The 20,466-nt window shown below is 40.6% G+C and overlaps 2 protein-coding genes across 2 annotated transcripts; one reads left to right on the top strand and one right to left on the bottom strand.

Moving 5' to 3' along the window:
- Positions 1-4,703: 4,703 nt before the first annotated feature.
- Positions 4,704-15,281, bottom strand: LOC117552172 (probable E3 ubiquitin-protein ligase HERC4). Its single transcript, XM_034225459.1, has 23 exons — positions 14,994-15,281; positions 13,888-14,038; positions 13,707-13,783; positions 13,106-13,333; positions 12,671-12,762; positions 12,442-12,569; positions 12,131-12,285; positions 11,829-11,887; positions 11,317-11,408; positions 11,137-11,196; positions 10,918-11,014; positions 10,542-10,722; positions 9,870-10,021; positions 9,433-9,552; positions 9,200-9,298; positions 8,846-9,025; positions 8,024-8,167; positions 7,280-7,446; positions 7,112-7,175; positions 6,941-7,011; positions 6,375-6,558; positions 5,654-5,756; positions 4,704-5,531 (listed from the first exon to the last, which is right to left on the bottom strand). The coding sequence occupies exons 1-23, from the start codon at positions 15,211-15,213 to the stop codon at positions 5,320-5,322; spliced, it is 3,036 nt and encodes a 1,011-aa protein (XP_034081350.1). The 5' UTR covers positions 15,214-15,281; the 3' UTR covers positions 4,704-5,319.
- Positions 15,282-16,723: 1,442 nt separating this feature from the next.
- On the top strand, positions 16,724-19,492 carry LOC117552174 (predicted GPI-anchored protein 58). Its single transcript, XM_034225461.1, has 2 exons — positions 16,724-18,122; positions 18,776-19,492. Exons 1-2 carry the CDS (start codon positions 17,977-17,979, stop codon positions 19,419-19,421), a joined length of 792 nt encoding a protein of 263 aa, XP_034081352.1. The 5' UTR covers positions 16,724-17,976; the 3' UTR covers positions 19,422-19,492.
- The last annotated feature ends 974 nt before the right edge of the window (positions 19,493-20,466 follow it).

The raw sequence follows: 20,466 nt of genomic DNA, 5'->3' as shown, positions 1-20,466 counted from the left end.
TTCACATACTTATTTGATTACATCCACTTGTCTAAGATGACAACAGAGACTTTCGACCCAAAACCAGCTGTTGACTTGTGGATGCAAGCAGCTAATCACAGACTCAACCAGAGAGAAAGTAGTAGGCCTACATCATCAGCTACCATGTCTGACAGAGAGGAAGACAGTGAGGAGAACAGTCAGGAGGGTAGTGATGACAGCTTGTAGGATTACTGGTCGTGCTAATGTTGTCTTGTGTTCACCTCTGCATGTGTGTTCTGTGTTCACCTCTGCATGTGTGTTCAGTGCCGTGTGTCTGGCAAATAAAGACCCCCTCAAAAGTTACGGTTTATTTCATTTTAAGGATGAGCACCAAGCAACATCTCCAGGTGCTCCTTTGAGAACCAGGGCAAAAAAGTGATGTGCACCCCTGGCCATAAGTGACTAGTTGGGGTGTGCTGCTATCACCCTGGAGTGAAATAAGTCTTTGATAATTGACAGTTTCTGTTTTATTCTTATCTAAAAACAGATGGACGATAGCCCATATGAGATTTCAAAAGTATTTTATTTTGAAACTCCTTAAGTTTGACATTCACTCAGTTATAATGTGGTAGTTATACGCAGTGGCGTTTTTATATGTACAAAAGTGGTGGGGCACAAAAAACTTAGATGTCTATAAGCTTCTGCAGTGAGGTTCATGGCTGGTGAGGCACTGGCACTGACTCTTCAGGTTTACAAATATTATATTTTGACCTAAATCAAAATATAATATTATTTTCAAAAGCTTTTTTTGTCTGATGCTTCAATTAATTTTAAACAGACAGTTCAACAGAAGGATACCCAAAAAATGTAATTTTATCATTTAAATATTGAATTGTTCTCTCTTAGTAAGATCCCATTTTCAATACAATTGCAGTCTTACCTTGACTTGAAGATTAAGCCCATTTGCCTATCCCTCTGGACAAAAATCTCTATTACTTTTTTGTAAAAGTCCTCCTTATGTTCTTGTAGTTTCAAAAGTCTATCATAAATCTAATCTAATCAATAGATTTATGATTCGAAAATTATAAAAGTAGGGTAGACATGTGGATATTATCCGGCTGAACAAAACGTGCATTTATCTAACAGGTTTGTTTCCCACAGATCTTATTTGGAGATATTTTTCTAAAATCCTATGGAGAAATCTCATTGCTTTTTTGTCGAGGGAAGCCATGCGCAGCTTACTTCCGGGTTTTAGGATGCGTCACTGCAGCTCTCTCGTCTCCTCTTCACACACCACACTTTTCGCGGCACACATACTTACAGCCAATCAGCTCTGAATTATGTGAGATGACGTATGGTGGGGATGGCAGCTCTATGCCCCTATGGTCATTATTTTTTTGCCACACACATTAAATAGGAAAATATTCTGAGCATGCGCAGTGTAGTTTTTACAGTCACCATTGACTTAGACAGTAAGAGGGAGGGGCAGGATCAGGTTTTGTCCCACATGGCTCTAAACAGCTCAATAGGCACACACTGTAGACACTAATTAGAAGAACACAGACTAAAACAGCAATGTACAGACAACTCAGATGATTAAACATGATCTTAAAATATATTTAATATATTTTTTAATTTATTTTTTGCATTTTTTTGTAATCATTATTTGTAATACTTTCTGCTGACACTAGGTGGGGCTGTGCCCCACCTGCCCCTAATGACCAGTCACCACTGATTATACGTAGTTTGTTTTAAATAATTATTGATCACATTATATAGTAGGCTACATATTTCTTAATTTAAAGTGGACCTATCATGCTATATTTGAAACATATATTGTAGGGCCATACCTATACAAAACATGTCTGTGAAGTTTTTTTTTCAAAATACCAAACAGTTCACCCATTGTAGCCTCTTACTTCTCATACCCCTCTTTTGCAGCCCTGTTAGAGAAACGCGGATTTTGGGTCCTTAGCTTGAAGAAAAGAAAGAAGAGGAGGCGGAGCTAATGCCTGATCAGAATTCTACCGGGGATAAAGTTAAATTCTGCTGTGATAAAACGCCATCCTGTTTAAACCACGTCAAGGATTAATTCTGAAATAGTATGGAGCTCAAATGCTTTTTCTCTTGCAGATTCATCACAAGGTGCATTCTTTTTTTATTTCCTGCTTTTTGTGCTCTACACAGTACAGGTGAGCTCTGAGTGTTAGCGAGGCTTGCTAATGTAAACAAAGACGAGATTACGTCCAAAACACGTCAGGCATTGTTTCTGATAGCAACTTTCTGTGGGTCCGCTGCCGATTTTGACGTCAGTTCGGATGGAATCTGTATCCACTCGAAGATTTGGGTACGAAGGAAAAGATAGAGGGTTTTATTTTCTGACGCTGCGTGAGTTCCCTGAGGCACCGGAGACACATATGTATTTATAAAAGACTCACAAAGTGCAATTTGCATGATAGGACCCCTTTAAGCTCCAGTATATGACTATATTTGGTATGTTTTGTAGGTATATTTGTTATTGACCAAGTAAGCGCTTTTATTTTGAAGGCAGTTTTTCCAGGCCTCTACCGTAATGCATAGGATATTCGTGCACCGCAATACAACGTGCTGCTCAGTGGCGGTTCTAGACCAATTTGACTGGGGGGGGGGCAGTTATTTTCTGAGGGGGGCACAATAAATGCAGGACGAAAAAGAGAACTAGACAGTATGAAGTAATTGCGCATAAGAAAACAATGCAATACAGTTATTGGTATTTGTTTCAGTACACTTATTTATTTCAGATAGATCTTATAGTTATTACTGTTAGCTTCAGCTTAAGTTATAGTGCAATGTTTGCACTAACACCATATTTATATAAAAATAAAGGCAATGAACAGTTACATCTCTACTTTACATAAGGGTGTCTACTGTCTGCACAATCTCACATTACAGCAACAAAATCCTGCCGAGTACCAGAAAATATACATTTAAAAAAAAACAAAAAACGTTTCATTGTTAGGGGGGCCACAGGGGGGTCAGAGGTCAGTGTTAGGGGGGCACTGCCCCCCCCCCCCTAGAACCGCCCTGCGGGCTGGCTAGACTGGGTATTCCGAAGTGGAGGCTGGTGGCTTGAATGCACTGATTTTGAGTGATTAGGTCACGGAAGTTATTGAAGAAATAAGCTAATTTTTCCATCAAAAATATTAATATAAAATATTTAAAGTATTGAAATGCAATACAAAGAGGTTGTGTCCTCTTGTAGTTATTTAATCCAGCACTGATTTTGAGTAATTAGGTCACATGTCCTAGCAGTTATTGAAGAAATATGCTATTTTTTCCATTAAAATATTAATAAAACGTATGTAAAGTATTAAAATTTTATAAAAAAGGAGATGTGTTCAATACATGTATGCTCTGTGGATTTGCTTCACATTCACACGATCGGGAAGCTGTCGATTTATTAAAAATAACATTGTTCTTGTATAATTGAAAAGTCATTTGTTGATGGTCCCTAAGTGAAAGCCTCGTTTCACGGAGAAGATCTGCCCGTCGTCATACAGCCAGCAGCAGGGGAAACTGACGCTGCTGGCAAGTCCGCGAATGTCTGTCGAATATCCAACCTAAAACTAACTTCACCGCGGTGTTGAACAAGGCTTTTTAAGCTGAACATCGCCACAATTGTTCTGTCACAGCCGAAGTAAAAACAATAAGTGTGGCTTGATATTGAGTAAGAAAAAGGTTTATAACGCTGTGAGAATGGGTCTGCGGAGAGCATTTCTCCGCGATCCCAACTTAGTAGCCCGAAAAACGTTTACCCATTTAAACAGTCCATTTAAACAGTCTGTTTTAAACATCATACATACAAACAACAATGAATACTTACAGGTTGTGTACCCGAATCTCCCGCCGGTCCAAACAAAGTAGGAACAGCATCGTTCTTCAGTGCCCTACGCTGTACATATCTGGCAGTTATCGCTGAAAGGTTTGTGAAGCTTTGTTTCGTGAAATGCTGGCAGAGGATGTGACCTCTGGGTATTCACACGTCACAGTACCCAGGAAGTAAACAATGGAACATTAGAAATCTCCAACGAGGTGTTTTGGGGCAGCATAGACTGTGTTTTACTCACTACAGGGTGTACTTTGAGGGTTTTTGACTCTGCAGACGGTTTACATGCATAAACCCTTCATAACACACAAGGGGACGGGTAATAACCGGAAAAGCATGACATGGGACCTTTAATTATTGAAAAAATATGAAAAACTCTAGTCTAAATTACTCTTTATGTACTTATTATACATATTTGTTCCATCTCTAATGTCTGTTCATATAATTAATTTCTCTGTTGTTGGATATGAATTGGAATTCAAATCTAATGTGAGTTTCCCATTTCACCTCAGTCCACTGACCTGTTGAGTTGAGCACATCAGAACGGTCTTTCCTGTGCACAGGGCCTCCTGTCACCACTAGGGGGCGCTGCTGTTCACTCTGCTCCACATAGGCTCTGACTTCCAGCAAATACAAATACCATCCTGTAATGCAATGTGACTGCAAATGTTGTCTATATCAGAATGTCACAGGGAAAATAGATCATACAATATCCCCAAAAATACATTTAAAGTGGTTATAAAAACGTAATTTACTAAATTGTAAAGTAATTATTTGACTTAGAAGAGATATTCCTTTGCTCTTAATCCTTTACGATGCCAAAGGTAAGATAAAACAGAACAAGTAAAAAATATATTGAATAAACTGGAAACCGGTATTGAATAGAAAACACATTTATTTAGTTTGTTAGGTTACAAAGTTAAGAAAATAATACATTTCCTGATTAACAAAGATTTTGTTTTACTTTGGTCACACAAACATAAAATATTAACTTACATTTTAAACTTGTACAACATGAACAGAATAAGTCTTTAATGCTAAGAATGTCATCATAATGTTTCAAAAGCATGGTGCTCAATCCAGAGTGGACCTACTGTAACAGTGACAGAAATGGCAGTAGCCTGATTTCTGGATACACAATTTGTGGAGAATGATTTTAAAATGTTGGCCCACTATACACTTTAAAGTGTTGTGTTACGTCAGGCAGATTTTATTTATTTTTAAATCTTTCTTCCCTATTCAAATGTGTGTTTATGCTAAAACACCGGTCATACCTATAACAGAGTTCCCAAAAAACACGATTTCTTAATATGTCAACATGTTTAAGTGCAATCAAATAAAATACATGCATAACTGTTTCTCAAACTACTGAATAATAGAATATGGACTGCTGATGAAGCTTACATTTGGCAGATTATTCCGACAAAAATAACAACTCTTTAAATGATAATAATGCGGACTTCATTACTTCATTCTGTAATGTCTGCTTTCTTTCAGAAGCCTCTGTTGTGATTAATAGCCTGGAGGAGCCTGGTGTGCATGGTCCTCTCGGCCGGGTACCTCTGGTAGACGGGCAGTAACAGCAGATGGTGGCAGGTGAGGGATTCTGGCTTATGGATCTCGGTGGAATCGGGCAACACTGCGACTTTCATCTGAACACTCTCCATACCCAGGAAGGGAACACGGTAGGAGCCGGTGACGAACACTGATAACAAATAAAGAATCTTAAATTAATGAAATACAACTTCATAGAACACCAAGGAAGCTAATACTGATAGGGACTCCACTTGAAACGGAATAAATGATGTCAATCATTTCAATACTTACGAAATAATTTTTTCTTCTCCTCCGCGGTCAGATTCTCAAACACCTCCCAGAAGGTCACGATGTTTGGATGCCTGTCATGGTAGTCTCCTTTATAAACTGTGTTCTGTTTGGAAATGACATGTGGAAAGTTACTTTACATCTCCCCTACAAGCACTTAAACACACAAAACTATATGAACAAGCAAAGTAACTGAGCATATCTTAAAGATCTCATGTTAAATACCTTTTTAGGAAAACATTTGGAGACTACTAGAATATGTTTAAATGCTGTAATGTTAAAAAAAACATTATTCTTCTCATACTGCCTGCCTGAAAAGAGCTGTATTCAGCCTCTCCCAAAAGCTCAGTCTATTCTCATTGGTCAGCGTTTCCCCACTAGCTGTCGATTGTCGAATGGTATCTCAAATCTGATTTGCTCTTTCTTAGACAGGATTTTAAATATGTGGATCAGCAGAACATTTGAATTCTTTATTGCTGAAACTTTCCGAGTATCTTTAGTATATATGTATATGTCTGTGTAAAAAGACTTGAAAAAGTGCATATTGCATAATATGTGACCTTAAACTGAAACAGTCTCTTACAATTTGAAAATGTATGTTAAACAACTACATAACAAACTGGTCATCTTGTTCTCCATATTTTTGTGATATATTCTTGTTTCAAATGAAATATCCTCAGACATAAGATAAAACATTATTCTGAATATCTGAACTTCAGCAGACCTTCTTGAACACCTCCCAGTCGTAGTTCTCCTGGCCCACCATCACTGCCTGCAGCTCCTCGGGCTGGAAGAACTCCACCACGTCGATATCACACACTTTGAAGAAGCCTTTCTTGAACGCTTCAAATGCTCCCTCCACTGATTTGTTGAAGGCATAGTTGACGTAGGCATCTACAAACTCTTTCCTATTAAAACATTTAATAAAATAATATACAAAAGATTAAACTGAGTGCTGACATTGTGCTAAAAATAAATCTTAAGAAATTCTAAATGTTGCTTCTACATTAACTATACACAGTAGAGCAACTCAACGCTACATCTTTAATGAAAGTAATGTATTTTTTGATGACAGGTTTAACTGTTTTAACTGCTAGATGGCAGCAAATATTTGCAGTCGACGTAAGAATGGATCATTGTCTGTTTGTTGACAGCATGTACTGCTGAATGGCAAGAAATCTGGGAGGTTGTCAAAGACACAGACTGACAGAAACTAAATACATGTTTAAAGCTTGTGAGGCAGACTAAAGCTGTGCAGATCAGATTGTTAAATACAACAGTTAACCGTACCTGTTGGACGCTGTCACAACTTTCCCAGTTTCTTTCGGGTCAAGTTCAGCTGTCTCTCCGCCCCAGGGCACCTGGTCAAACAAACGATTACAGCCAGAGTGGAATATGCAGAAACACATGTGGGCAACAGAGCAGAAGAATGCCTTTCGGACTGCGATTAAGTAAACTTACAGTGAAAGTAATGTCAATTGTTTTGACCTCATCAGGAGGACAGTCCAACAGGAACTGCCAAGACCTGCAAACAAGAATGTCAATAATACAAAAAGATCAATCTAAAACAACTATAACCTGCAAACTACAGAAATTGTGAAAATATAAATAAGAATATGTGAGTCTTACTCTCCCATGACAGGGTCGAACTCCTTCATGTCGTCCAGTGAGGGTTTGACCTTGAGCAGCTTCTTGAAGAGAACCAGTGGGAAGCGCAAGTGGACAAGGTTGTGGTGGTAGAGAGCCAGGCCGCACAGAACGCCAAACAGGAAGTAAGTCTTCTCCTCTACTTTTGGCTGTTTGATTTATAACAAAACACATTAAGATTTGGTAGGATTCAATAACGATGAACAGGTCAAAAGTACAGTACAGTATATCAGACATCAGAAAAATCAGAGTTATACATTCACGTCTTTGTTCATAAGACTTTTATAGTAATCAGATCACTCTGTTAAATTCATTCAAATGAGGAATTTGTTTAAAAAAAAAGAATTGCAAATGTATAGAGGACTGGGCAGTATATCGACAATTATACCAATATATTTTCTAATGTACCAAGCAGCCCCTCCAAGAATGAGCAGCGGGACCGCCCCATCCACACAGCTGTGGGATATGTTAAGCAAGAGAGGAAAACCAGAGGTCTTTCATTTTGCTCACAATCTCTTTCCTAAAAGTGTTCGGAAAAACATCTTACATGTGGCTAAGACTTGCAAATATACATTTAGCCCACTTAATAAAGAAATAGCGATATATATATATATATGATGTATTCAGTCTTAAAAAACATAGATATTAGTTTTGGTCCATTTAACCCAGCCCTAAGTAAATAAAATGATTTAATTCATGCATTTGTGTTTAAATATCGTGTCTTACCCTGACAGGGAACCAGGCCAGAGTGTTGCTCTCGTTGAACATGAACATTTCAGACTTGGGAGACATCAGCTCTTTAATCACTTGCAGGAAGAAATCTCTTTTGTAGACATCCATCACCTTCTTCCTGTCTTCATCAAATTGCACCTTCAAAGGATCAAATAATGTTTTCATTATTAACAGTCCTTAAACTAAATCAGTATCAGCTCTGGTAAATAAAACTTCCTGTCATCCATTGTGGGCTTAGAACTAATTGAAGGGATTTAATCAAGCAACACATTCAAAAATGCACAATTACTATACCAACAACTCCCCTTACACAATCCACCAAATGCTGCTATTGATGGGCAAGTTTTATCAATTTAACTGTACATTTATTTTATTCACATTTAAAAAATCAATTGGTACTGATGTTTGCAGGCCCTCTACACATTTGTTATGTTTAATTATCTCCAATTACTTCTTAAATATGTACTGTAATTGACATTTTGCTCAAAATGAAGTCAACTGATTTTACACATAAAGTAAAAAGTATTGAAGCAATGAAAAATATGCTTTTGTAGCATTGTGGGGACCGTAGGATACAGATGTTGATTTTTGACCCGTTACAGAGAGTAGATCTTCAGATATCTCAGCCTACATTGCTGTGATTTTGACAGTTTTTTATTTCTTGTGAATCCCACAACATATGGAAGTGCAACACTAAATGGCTTAAGTATCCATAAAATAACTCTGAAACTAAGTATAAAAAGACAAGGGCTATAAAATGTTGCCTCAGGCAACTAAACATGGCAACATTTTGTAGGTATGTTGTAGTATGTTTACCAAAAGCTCCCTCTTGAAGGCGCAGTGGTCGGCCGCCCCCAGCTGTCTGAAGGTGTCCTCCACCAGATGAGAGCGTCTCAGGGTGAGCTGGAAGACCGGCGCGGGGGCGGAGTCTGGGCCGTCCAACCAGAGCTCTTCAGGACACACCAAGGCCAGTCCATGAAGGAAACCCTGCACTTTCTGTAATTACTAAACCTTAATATATCTTTATCTGAATAAAAAAATCTACACTTTGACAGATTGGTTCAAATGAATGCTCAAAACAAGAAACAACCTCAGATGTATTATGAAAAATAACTAAATAGGAACTTAAGTAAATTGTTTAGAAATTATCTAATGTTTCGAATACTGTACCTTTGAGATAAATGCATAGTAGTTAAAGACTGCCACCTTTCGAACCAGAGTGAACAGGAATGGGTAGCGGCAGAAAATGACGGGTGTGTCGACATCATCCTTAAAGGAAATAAATTGATAATAATACATAAATAATTTCAGCAAGAAGCATTTCAACAGAAAATGCTCAGGATAAAATCACAAATAGTTAGGAATAAATGCAATATCTCGAAAATGGTAAGATATGTTTTTACCTCCTCTTTGGAAAATTGAAACCAAAGAGCAAAGTCCCGATCTAGCAGCACACTGTCACTGATCTCCTCTACGTAGAAGGTGCTCGGTGGGACTTTGTAGGACTTTCCAGCTTTGTTTGACTATAAGTAAAACACACGTTTAGCCTCAGAGTTCACTCTGATCACCCATAAAGATTGAACAAACATTTTTCCGACCTCTTCTGGGAAACGAAAAAGTTTGCTAGAAAGGGCCGAAACATCTGCCTCGAAAGGTAGCAACATTTCAGATGAGTTACACGGCAGACTGTAAAATAACCTTTCTGACACCAGCAAAAAAACTAAAAAACTCTTTGGGGCTGGTTCAGATAGCGGGGAAAAGTCTTTTTATCCTTTTATAAGGATAAATGTATTCCTTTCATGTTTGGTCCTGAAATAAAAAAGTAAAAAACGGCACTCACTTTGTACAGCATCTTGAGGACCTCCACCAGGTATTTGACTCCGGGGTAATGAGTTACCAGGAGGCCATTTCTGAGCATGAAGGCCAGGGCCTTTTTGAACACCAAGATGTGCTTCATCAGTATGGAGGGTCTCAGGGTGGACCACCAGCGTCCTGAGAACAAAAGGCATTGTCCGTCTCTCAACACACTGCAAGTAAATAGCAGATCTTCACCAACTTGACCAAATTAGCAAAACATTTAGAAGAAAAAAACACTGATGCACATCGCTGGGACATGCTTGTTGTTGCCATGTTTTTTGGCAACAACAATGTGTACATTTCTTGATCTGACAAAGTTATTAATCCGACACAACAATACAATATATAATATACATACAGTGAATTGTTAGGCTAATGCTATGTTAGCTGGCTAATGCTATGTTAGCTGGCTATTACGTTGGTTGTTACTTTCAGAAAACATAAAAAACAGATAATCTGACATTAATGATAAAAAAAAGAATTCTGAATTTGTTTATCAGTTAACAATTAAGTAAATTAAATATTATTTATGCATGTTAAAAATCGACTGGTTTTAAACCAATCAACTATTTGCAGTCTATTGTTGTCTTTGAAAGTACCTTGGATCATTACAAAACCAAACAAAATACTTTAGAACATTTTTGCTGTCGTTTACTTAGTGTATCTTTAGTCTTCTCTTGCAGATCTGCAATATTGATCGCCAGCGCCAACACCGGCTGCATGACATTACACTCCTCTTGGAGGAGGGGACACGTCAGCAGAATCAGGAAGATTTCTGGTGATTTTAGGAGATGGCTTGGATTGCAGAGCAAATCAATCAGGAGTATAAGATTTACCTGCAAAAAAGAAATTGAGATTAGATTGTAATGTTTAAACAGCATGAATAAGTTTGTGAAAAAAACTGTTTAGTGGCTAGTTTGAACAATTTCCATGCATAGAAGGGATTTAGAGCCTTGTGGGTCACAACTGTATCTCAGTTCACGTCTCAAGCAAAAGAGAGTAATGCTTGGCAGTAATTCAAACGTCTTAACTGATTGTTTGATCCATGGCACTGCCAGCATCTGGTCGAAAGCTTCGCTAGCTGCATCAAGGTCCACAGTTAGAGCACCTGCTTCTGATGGAGGCCCACTGATATCAAAAGCAAAGCATTACAACTAAGTAGCAGAACCAGAATGAGTTGATGGGATTCAGAAGATCTTATAATTCTTATTTTTTTAACTCATGAGTTAAACAATAGAAAAATAACTCACTCAGCCTTCGTGAAACTTGCAACAAGACTTGTGCTGGTCTGAAACATGGAAGATATTTCTCTGTTGAATAAAAAGAAAAGGAGAGAAACCATGAAAACACTGCATCTGCTGCTGGATGTATGATATTTTATATGTGCAGCTACTTAACTCCAACCGTAATTAAAGTATGAAAATAATGACCTCTTTTCCTCTACGTTGCCATGTGTCATTGACAGCCATTGTTGAAGTTTGGTCTCATCAAGTCGCCCAGTTATCTGTCCTTTGTCCAAACGCTTAAACGACAGACATGAGATTTAACAGATTTAAGCTTTGATAAAAAAACTAACATTAAATCAAGGTAAAAAAAATATATATATATGATCAAATCTGCAATAACAATGGGCCTTGTGCATGAATGTTTTCTTATTTGTATCTTGTGTTTGTTCCTGAACACAGCAATAAAATGAAAATAAGAAAATCCTACATAGGATTCACGCAACGTGATCTGACAGCCAAATCTGTTCCATTTTGAATAGGTTGATGAATTACGTTTGATCTTACATTTGATGCGTTTGCCTAGCAATTTTCATTCAGCATAAGGGGAAAAGCCCCACTAAAACCATATAAGGGCATCAGACTTATCAGTTAAGATCAAATCTGTACCTATAGAAATTATTCATGCAATATGCACAGTGAGTCTCTGAACATATTACCTGTGGAGGTGAAGCGTAGGTACAGCTTGTATTCCACCCAGCTGATATTTTCAAGTCTGCTTAAACCAGGAAAAAATACATTTGCATATTGAATGTATCTCTTTTAGTTTGACACTACTTCTACCATAAAAATACATTGATTAGAACTGCTGCTAACTAGACTTATATTCTCTGCTAAGGATACTATTTCTCCAATATGCCTTCACAAAGCAAATAGTTGTATGTTGCTATATTAATGTTCTGAATTTTTTATTAGGGAACTTACAAATCTACTAAACACCACCCTGGCCATACATACATACCCTTGGGGACGGCTACCACACTTTCAGTGGTCCATGGAAGAGATACCAGAGTGGGAGTCAGACTATTTTCTGTTCGTCCTGTCCCAATTTGACCTTTGGCCCCATCGCCAAAAGCCCACAGCTGGCCAGAGGAGGACAAAACCAGTGTATGACGTCTGGGGGACAAAAACAATTGTGATTGTAAATCAATAATAATAAAAAAAATGGATAGACGTAATAGGTGTCCTTTTTTTATTGTAAATGTAATGAGCTAGTCACTCTAAAACGCCACAATACATTAAGCCTTTCTTAAATGAAAACACTGTTTTCACCTGCCACAGGAAATGTGTGATGCAGGTCCATCCAAACCGTCCACCAGTCTGGGTTTCAGTTCATTATCAGAGGAGTTGTGACCGAGCTGACCGTAGCTTCCCTCTCCAAAAGTGAAAACCTTGCCGTCCTAGAAATCACAGCGTCACATATCAAAATAAGCAACATCCTAATATTTGTATTATGTTTACAATGGAATTTATGATTGGTTAAAATCTGAAGATTCAGTACCTTAGTTAACACAGCAGAGTGTGCTTCTCCACAGCTTATGAAGGAGACACCCAGAGGTCTGAGGGCGGGTACCATGCAGATGTTGAACCTGCCTGATAAATATGATAAAAAATAGAATAAAAGATTCCTGTTTCCAAAATAATTATACATACAAGCTATGATGGTCTGTACAATTTCAATATTTGAGGTTAACATTTTAAAAGCCCTCTTTTCTCTGGACAGAAGGCTTTTATTCTGAAATGTTACCAGGCTAAGGTTGTGGAAAATGCAGTGACTCCAAAAATTAAAAGAATACTGGCTTGCAATGGGCAATGACTATTATTTATAAACAAATCCATATTTCTAACTCTAAAAATGACAGAAGCCCTCCACTTGCATGGACAATTTGCTCCTTGCTGAACATCACATGACACAATTGAAGTACATAATTGTTACCCTTCTCGTCCACCCTGTTGAGACCCAGCTGGCCAGATTTATTGGCCCCACAGCAGTACACCAGGCCTGGGAGTGTGAGGAACAGGGAGTGGGTCGCTCCGGCCGTAACCTGGGTAACCGCTACGCCGGTCAGAGCGCGCACCAGGTCAGGTACAAACTGCAGCGACACCTCCTTCCCCAGGCCTAGCTGACCATGACTGTTCGAACCCCACGAGAAGACATCGCCTCCTGAAAAGTGAAATAATAGACTTTTTATTTTTACAACACACAAAAATAACTGTAAGACTGTGGGCTTGTTCAGAAGATAATGTCACATTAATACTGATTTAAAAATGAAAAAAATTGAACATTCAACATGTAGGCCTATATCCTCTTTTTTGAAATGTGTTGCACCTTTGTCTGCCTTAAGCTCCCACTAATTAAAGAACATTTACTTTGCACTAAATTGTCGGTGGGGAATAGGGAAACTGGCACAGTGATAAATTAACATTAAAATCGAAATCATTATTACACATAACTAAATATAACAAACTGTGGAACAAACAATGTTACTGTTGCATATCATATCAGAAAGATGGCATCAGTATGTGCATTGTCATACCTTTAGTCAGAGCCAGAGAGTGGGAGTTTCCACAAGCAACTTGAATCACAGGTATTGGCAGTGGCATCTGCACATGACTGCATGTTGACGAAACAATAGCAAGTACAAATGATCAAACAAATGCCTACTTTCAGACCTAAGTATACATATTAATATATTCCTGCTTAGTGTGAGATCGTACCTTGGTCTGTTGTGGAGTAGATTTGGTAAAAGGCCTCTCTGTCCGTCCTCTCCTGCCCCCCAGGAGAACACCTTTCCAGATGCACACACAGCCAGGCAATGGTCCTGACCACAAGCTATGGCCACCACATCGCCCAGCCCCTCCACACGACCTTATACAGGGGGACAGAAAAGAGGATAACATATCAGGCATGTGGCGCAATGGACTAGGGCGTTGGTGTTCGGATCAGGGGAGCACAGGTTCAAACCCCACTGCAGTCAGCATGTCCTTGTGTCCCTGGGCAAGACACTTCACCCCAAGTTGCTCATGTGGGGATTGCCCACAGTATTGAGTATGTAAGTCACTTTGGATAAAAGCGTCTAACAAGTAACATTGTAATGTATATTTGGAATAACAATATCGCCCATCTAATACTAAACAAATCAAGCAAAACGGTTCCAAACATGCTATCAACTATACATAAGAAAAAGTGACAATGCTCATAAAAAAAATGGTGGAAAAGTAGGCTACTACTAACTAACTACATTGCCTTAAATGTAAAAATGTTGAGTTAATTTACTTACTGGTTTCATTTAATGCAATGTTATTCTTTTACAATTTAGGTAATCTTGAATGCAGGACTATATTACACTGTATTTTTTTTACTTTAAAGTATCTTAATTATTGTACTGCCACTAATCCCCACAAACCCGAATACATCACTGTAATGAATGTTCCAATTTCCCATCTGCACAGTTTCGTTTACCCCTTGTCAGTGAAGACAACGAAAGTTATGCGTGATGTTCTCACGCATAACTTTCGTTGTCTTCACTGACAAGGGGTAAACGAAACTGAAACGTAGCACAGCTGATTGAGCTGCACAAGAAGTTTATTTATGGATTTCGATGCAGACTCATAAGATAATGATTAAACAAAAGATAAAGTCAATGTAATTGTCTTGAAAGACGAAGAACCATCAGATATTCCTCATCCTCAAAATATATTCAATTTAGATAAAACATTTCATGATAAAAAACACTTTACGTTATTACTAACCGTCTAAGTTTTTATTATTTTATGGGCTACTACATGGCTATTTCTTGTTATGTCGAGATTCTGCAGCCTACCTGTTCTCCCATCTTTACGGTTCTTTCGTCCAAGTTGTCCCTGAGAGTTGTTTCCACATGACAACACGCCGCCCTCCCCGTTGAGCAGTAAAGTGTGCTGGTCCCCGCAGCAGATGTCGGTGATAACCCCGGGGACCGACCAGGACACCGGGCTGAGGGCTGTCTGTGGACCGAACTGTCCACTGGAGCTGTCTCCCCAACAGTACAGCTGCACCATCATGTAGTCTCCACCTGGACTCTGTCTGCAGCATTTGCGCCTGCAATTTATCCCCTCTGATGTTACCTTCAAGTGCTGTCGGAGGTATCAGAATGACAATAGTAAATATGCATCTTTGCTTCTCTTTCTGCAGGTGTTGCATATTAAGTAGGCTTGCTTAAAAAGTCTAGCACGTTAACTAAGTTTGTAACAAGCTTAAATGTGTCATTTATTTTTCCAACAAAGCAAGCAAAAGACAATTTAATAGAAACAATGATGTAAGTTGTCTAATTTACGAGCCTGCCAATAAGACATGAAGGTAGCATGAGAGACACCAGCTTCCAGAAGAGATCTATCTTTTAAAAGTCATGTTGACCGAAATGCTGAAACATAATGTAGCAAAATATAACTAGGTATATCTGCAAAAGGAATAAGTGGATTTTTTATGTTTAGGGTGTTCCGACCAAATTGATTAGGTTCTTGTGTTGTTTTTTGTCTGACATAAATGGCAGAAGTTCTTACAAAAACTAAAATGTGGACCTTTGAAATACATAAACAGAGATATAAACAAGGCATTCATTAAACATTGTATTATTACATTGTAGTGCCGAGAGATAGGGAGTCGGAGGCGGTGCAATGGAGGTACAAAGCTTGCTTTAATGAGCAGCAGAAATGTAGATGTTGTTGGGTCGCAGCCCGGGTCGACAAGAGAAAGAGCCAGGAGGGCACACAACATATATAGATAACAACACATATATGTCCGTGTGGAAACAATAGCCCCAACTGTAGTTCCATGTATGAATTATGTCCCAGTGTATTAATAGGTGGTCACCACACAAGCCCCCCCAGAATTCAAACATGGCAAAAAAAATCCTCGCGTCCGTGGAGGAAGCACCACAGGGGCCGAGGAGGGTGGGGCCGCAGGTGAGGACCGGGCCATGGAACGGGCCACGAAAGGGGGCCGCAGGAGAGGGCAGGGGCCCTAACGAGGGCGAGGGCACCCACACCGGGGGCCGCAGTAGGTGTCGCGGAGAACCCAGCAGGAAAGAGCGCAACCCGGCCGCAGGCAGACGCACAACGGCGGTGGGCACGAAGCCCTCGGCAGGCGTCGAGGTATCCCCGGAAGAGAGGAGCAGTCCCCCCGGGAGCAAGGAGCGCAACCCGGCCGCAGGCAGACGTGCAACGGCGGCGGGCACGAAGTCCTCGGCAGGCGTCGAGGCATCCCCGGGAAGCAGGAGAGCAACCCGGCCGCAGGCAGACGTGCCGCGGCGGCGGGCATGAAGTCCTCAGCAGATGTCGAGGCATCCCCGGGAAGCAGGAGAGGCCAGACAGGGTCCCGGAGCGCGCCACCCATGGGCCGATGGAGCATGGGCGACGTCCGGAACTGTCGAGGCGAGAGGGGGTCCAGGAGTGCGCCACCCAGGCGCCGATGAACGTGAGTGGCGTCTGGATATCCCCGGAAGGCAGGAGAGGCCAGACAGGCTCCGGAGCGCGGCACCCACGGGCCGATGGCAGCATGGGCGACGTCCAAAACCGTCGAGGCGAGACGGGGTCCAGGAGTGCACCATCCAGGCGTCGATGAAAACGTGAGTGGCGTCTGGAACCGCCGTGGAGGTGGTGAAAAATGTGAGAGTGTCCACATGAGGTCAACCGGCTGGTCGAACCTCCTCTCCGGCACCAGAAAAAAGCTCAAAAAGGATCGATAGCCGTTAGCAGCTAGCTGGCAGCCATCGGTAGCTGCTAGCCGTAGCCGTTAGCTAACGTGGTTAGCTGCTAGTCGTCGATAGCTAGCGCAGCCTGGACTTGCAGCCGCACGCCCCGAAGAAACAACCCCACGTGGAAGGAGTCTGGTTCTCTCCCCTACCCAGCAGGTCGTGCATCGTCTCCGTGTAGATGGAAGGCCCGCTGTCCTCCAGTGTCGAGACGATGCGGGAATGGCGAGTGACGTCCTCAGCCATTCCGCCGGGGGCGCAACGAGCCTCAGTCCGTGTGCCCATGGCAGCCACGGACGTCTCCAACAATCTCTGGCATAACGAGAAAAACAGCGCTTTTCGCCATGTTCGGGTCCGTCCCGGAAACTTCACGAGACGTTGTCAGGGTCACCAATGTAGTGCCGAGAGATAGGGATCGAGTCGGAGGCGGTGCAATGGAGGTACAAAGCTTGCTTTAATGAGCAGCAGAAATGTAGATGTTATTGAGTCGCAGCCCGGGTCGACAAGAGAAAGAGCCAGGAGGGCACACAACATATATAAATAACAACACATATTTGTCCGTGTGGAAACAATAGCCCCAACTGTAGTTCCATGTATGAATTATGTCCCAGTGTATTAATAGGTGGTCACCACAACATAGATATTTGTCAAAATTATAGTAGATGTGCATTAAACTGACTCCTGTTTGGTTTAGTTTCACAGAAAGTCGGTGTCGGAAAGTGCACATTATTTACGTATTTAATCATAGATTTTCGCTTGTAAGGAGTAGACATATGATTCAGATATCTGCGGAATCGCTAGAATCGTAGCTTTTCAAGAGTATCTCCTGTGAGACTGTACCCAGGGCACAGCAGCCAATATTGCCGCTCAAAGCAGCTTGATTCGGCGTTACACTGTGTGTGATTGGTGGATTTGTGTGTCGGTCAAGGACATCTCGGCCCGCCGGCAGCCATGTCCGGTCTGAAATGACCAATGGACACTCTAGAAATCTAAGGACCTACCCACCAATACAAAAACATATAACAGGTGTCTCCCATCAGTTTCAGTCTTTTAGTCTGTGAAGAAGATAGAGAAAATGGCTCGAAGGAACTTTATCGTTGCGGACGCGCTGGATTTTATTTTCGCGAGCGGCAGTGAAGAAGATGGCTCATCAGAACCTGAAGGCTTCGACTCTTCTGAAGAAGAAGAATACAGGGACAGCAGGGATCCATTTGAGGATGGGTAAGTGTAAATATAACTTGTAGTGCATTTGCCATTTTGTGAGGAGTACCGCGAAAATGAACAATGGATTTATCAACCTTTTTATTTTCCCATCATGAACTTTTTCTCGGGACAAAATAGACTCTTGATTAGTAAACGTTTACTCTGTGTAAATGTTATTTATGTGTAAACGTTATTTTGGCATGTATAAGTAAGGTTACATGTGTAGATGAATAAAAATAATCCTTTATTCGTCCCACAACGGAGACATTTATAGACATGTATTTTATTTGATCATACTGTTCTGTACAGAGGAGACTTTGTCATAGACTTATTTACATGTGTGTCTGTGATAAACTTTATTTATGTGTAAACGTTATTTTGGTGTGTATAAGTAAGGTTACATGTGTAGATGCATGAGATAATCCTTTATTTGTCCCACAACGGAGACATTTAATTTATTTATTTATGTGTGTGTGTGTGTGTGTGTGTGTGTGTGTGTGTGTGTGTGTGTGTGTGTGTGTGTGTGTGTGTGTGTGTGTGTGTGTGTGTGTGTGTTGTGTGTGTGTGTGTGTGTGTGTGTGTGTGTGTGTGTGTGTGTGTGTGTGTTGTGTGTGTGTGTGTGTGTGTGTGTGTGTGTGTGTGTGTGTGTGTGTGTGTGTGTGTGTGTGTGGAGAGGTTTCACAGCTGCCTGGGCCTAGCAGCCCACAGATGACATTTATCCAGGAGCCTCCAGCTGTGCCTGCCACCATGTTGAGATCTACCGTGGATCAAGGGCCTTCACCACTGCCATCCCCACCAAGCACTAGCGGACCAGCATCACGACAGCTGCCTCCATCTCTGCCTGTGACAAGGTCAAGATACACCTCAGCTCCGCCACAGCCATCACCATCAACCCGGACAGCAAAGAGGTCTCGTAGAGCACACCTACCTCCCACACAGCCACCAGCTGCCCATGCACCTGCACAGCAGCCAGCTCCACTGTCTTGGAAGACAGGCGAAGACCCTGACACTGCTCCCCCTGTCTCCAGGTTTCAACCTGCTCGCACACCCGGGCCACAGCTCAGCTCAACAGTATCAAACAAACCCCTTGACCTGTTCAAGCTGTTCTTCAGTGCACTAACAGTACAGACACTCTGTACCAACACAAACAAGCGGGCTGCACAGGAGATGGGAAAGGGTAAAACCTACAAATGGACTGACTTGACTGTAGAGGATTTCTATAAATACATGGGGCTGCTGAAACTGGACAATCTACTGGAGGAAGGATCATTTTGTCAGTGTATAATGAATAGTTGGTTGAAGGAAAAAAAGTTCTGATGTTCAATATTGTAAATAGTGAGATTTTGCAGTTATATTTATATACATTGTTGGTATTATAATAAATTGTTGGTTGAAAAAAAAAGTTCTAATGCTCAATTCTTCTTTTTTTTTACACATCACATGAACCTTGTTATGTGATATGAAGTAATTATTCAGTCCTGATATATCTCAGTCCCTGCTGTGGTGAAAGTAGAGTGATTGACAGCTGTTTTACTCAAAATTAGAATTTATAAAATGTCATTTTAGACATGAATAACACATTTATATACAGTGTAATTCAAATATTTCAATACTTTTGTAATCCTAAGACTTTGGTAACCAAATCTAAAACACCAAAACAATTCGATCACATGAGTAGATTTGTGTTTTCACTGTCAATGGGTGCGATCGTGCGTGTATGTAATATTACATTAGGCTACAAATACTGACCTGAGCCCCACCACTGTATGGGTTAGCCCTACCATAGACTACCCAACAAAAATACTCTGGCGCTGCCACTGGCAGTGTGTCTTCCACATAGTGATGGTAAGTCACATAGTGCATACAGTAATATTCTCAATTCTTAACTAAGCCATGGCACAGGGAACATGTAGAATAACGAACACGGATGCATGAACCTTTTTGATCAGACACAAGAGGTACAGATAAAAGAGTTTGTACAGCATTGGATTCTCTTCAATCTCAAGAGGTACAACCTTTAAACTCTTTGATAACTATTGGAAGGCATTTTGGTGACAATTAAAACTAAATATATAAAATTGTCAAAATTATCGCGTTAACGGCGGTAATTAATTTTTTTAATTAATTGCGTTAAAATATTTAACGCATGTGCAGAATGGCCCGCCCCATACATCCCAACAGTGGCAGCGCCAGGGTATGGCTGGGGTAGGCTACACCCATACCAAGAAATGGCTTAGCCCCAACATGAAAAATGATGTTAAAGTAAGCAAAATAAAGTCCGCCAACTCTCGCCGAGAATTGCACAGACAGCAGTTGGTAAAATTGATTTCAGTAGCCACTTGTCTGGAAATACCGAAGACCA

The sequence above is a fragment of the Gymnodraco acuticeps genome, unplaced genomic scaffold (assembly GCF_902827175.1).
Source record: "Gymnodraco acuticeps unplaced genomic scaffold, fGymAcu1.1, whole genome shotgun sequence".
Taxonomy (NCBI): domain Eukaryota; kingdom Metazoa; phylum Chordata; class Actinopteri; order Perciformes; family Bathydraconidae; genus Gymnodraco; species Gymnodraco acuticeps.
The sequence above is the reverse complement of the archived record's forward strand: the minus strand, read 5'-3'. Positions and strand labels throughout refer to the sequence as shown.

Coding starts and splice junctions, on each gene's coding strand:
- LOC117552174 (XM_034225461.1), top strand. CDS start 17,977: ATGGCTCGAAGGAACTTTATCGTTGCGGACGCGCTGGATTTTATTTTC. Junction 18,123..18,775: donor AGGGATCCATTTGAGGATGG/GTAAGTGTAAAT, acceptor GTGTGTGTGTGG/AGAGGTTTCACAGCTGCCTG.
- LOC117552172 (XM_034225459.1), bottom strand. CDS start 15,213: ATGATGGTGCAGCTGTACTGTTGGGGAGACAGCTCCAGTGGACAGTTC. Junction 7,447..8,023: donor TGGCCTGGTTCCCTGTCAGG/GTAAGACACGAT, acceptor TAAATCAAACAG/CCAAAAGTAGAGGAGAAGAC. Junction 5,757..6,374: donor ACTGGGAGGTGTTCAAGAAG/GTCTGCTGAAGT, acceptor ATTTCCAAACAG/AACACAGTTTATAAAGGAGA.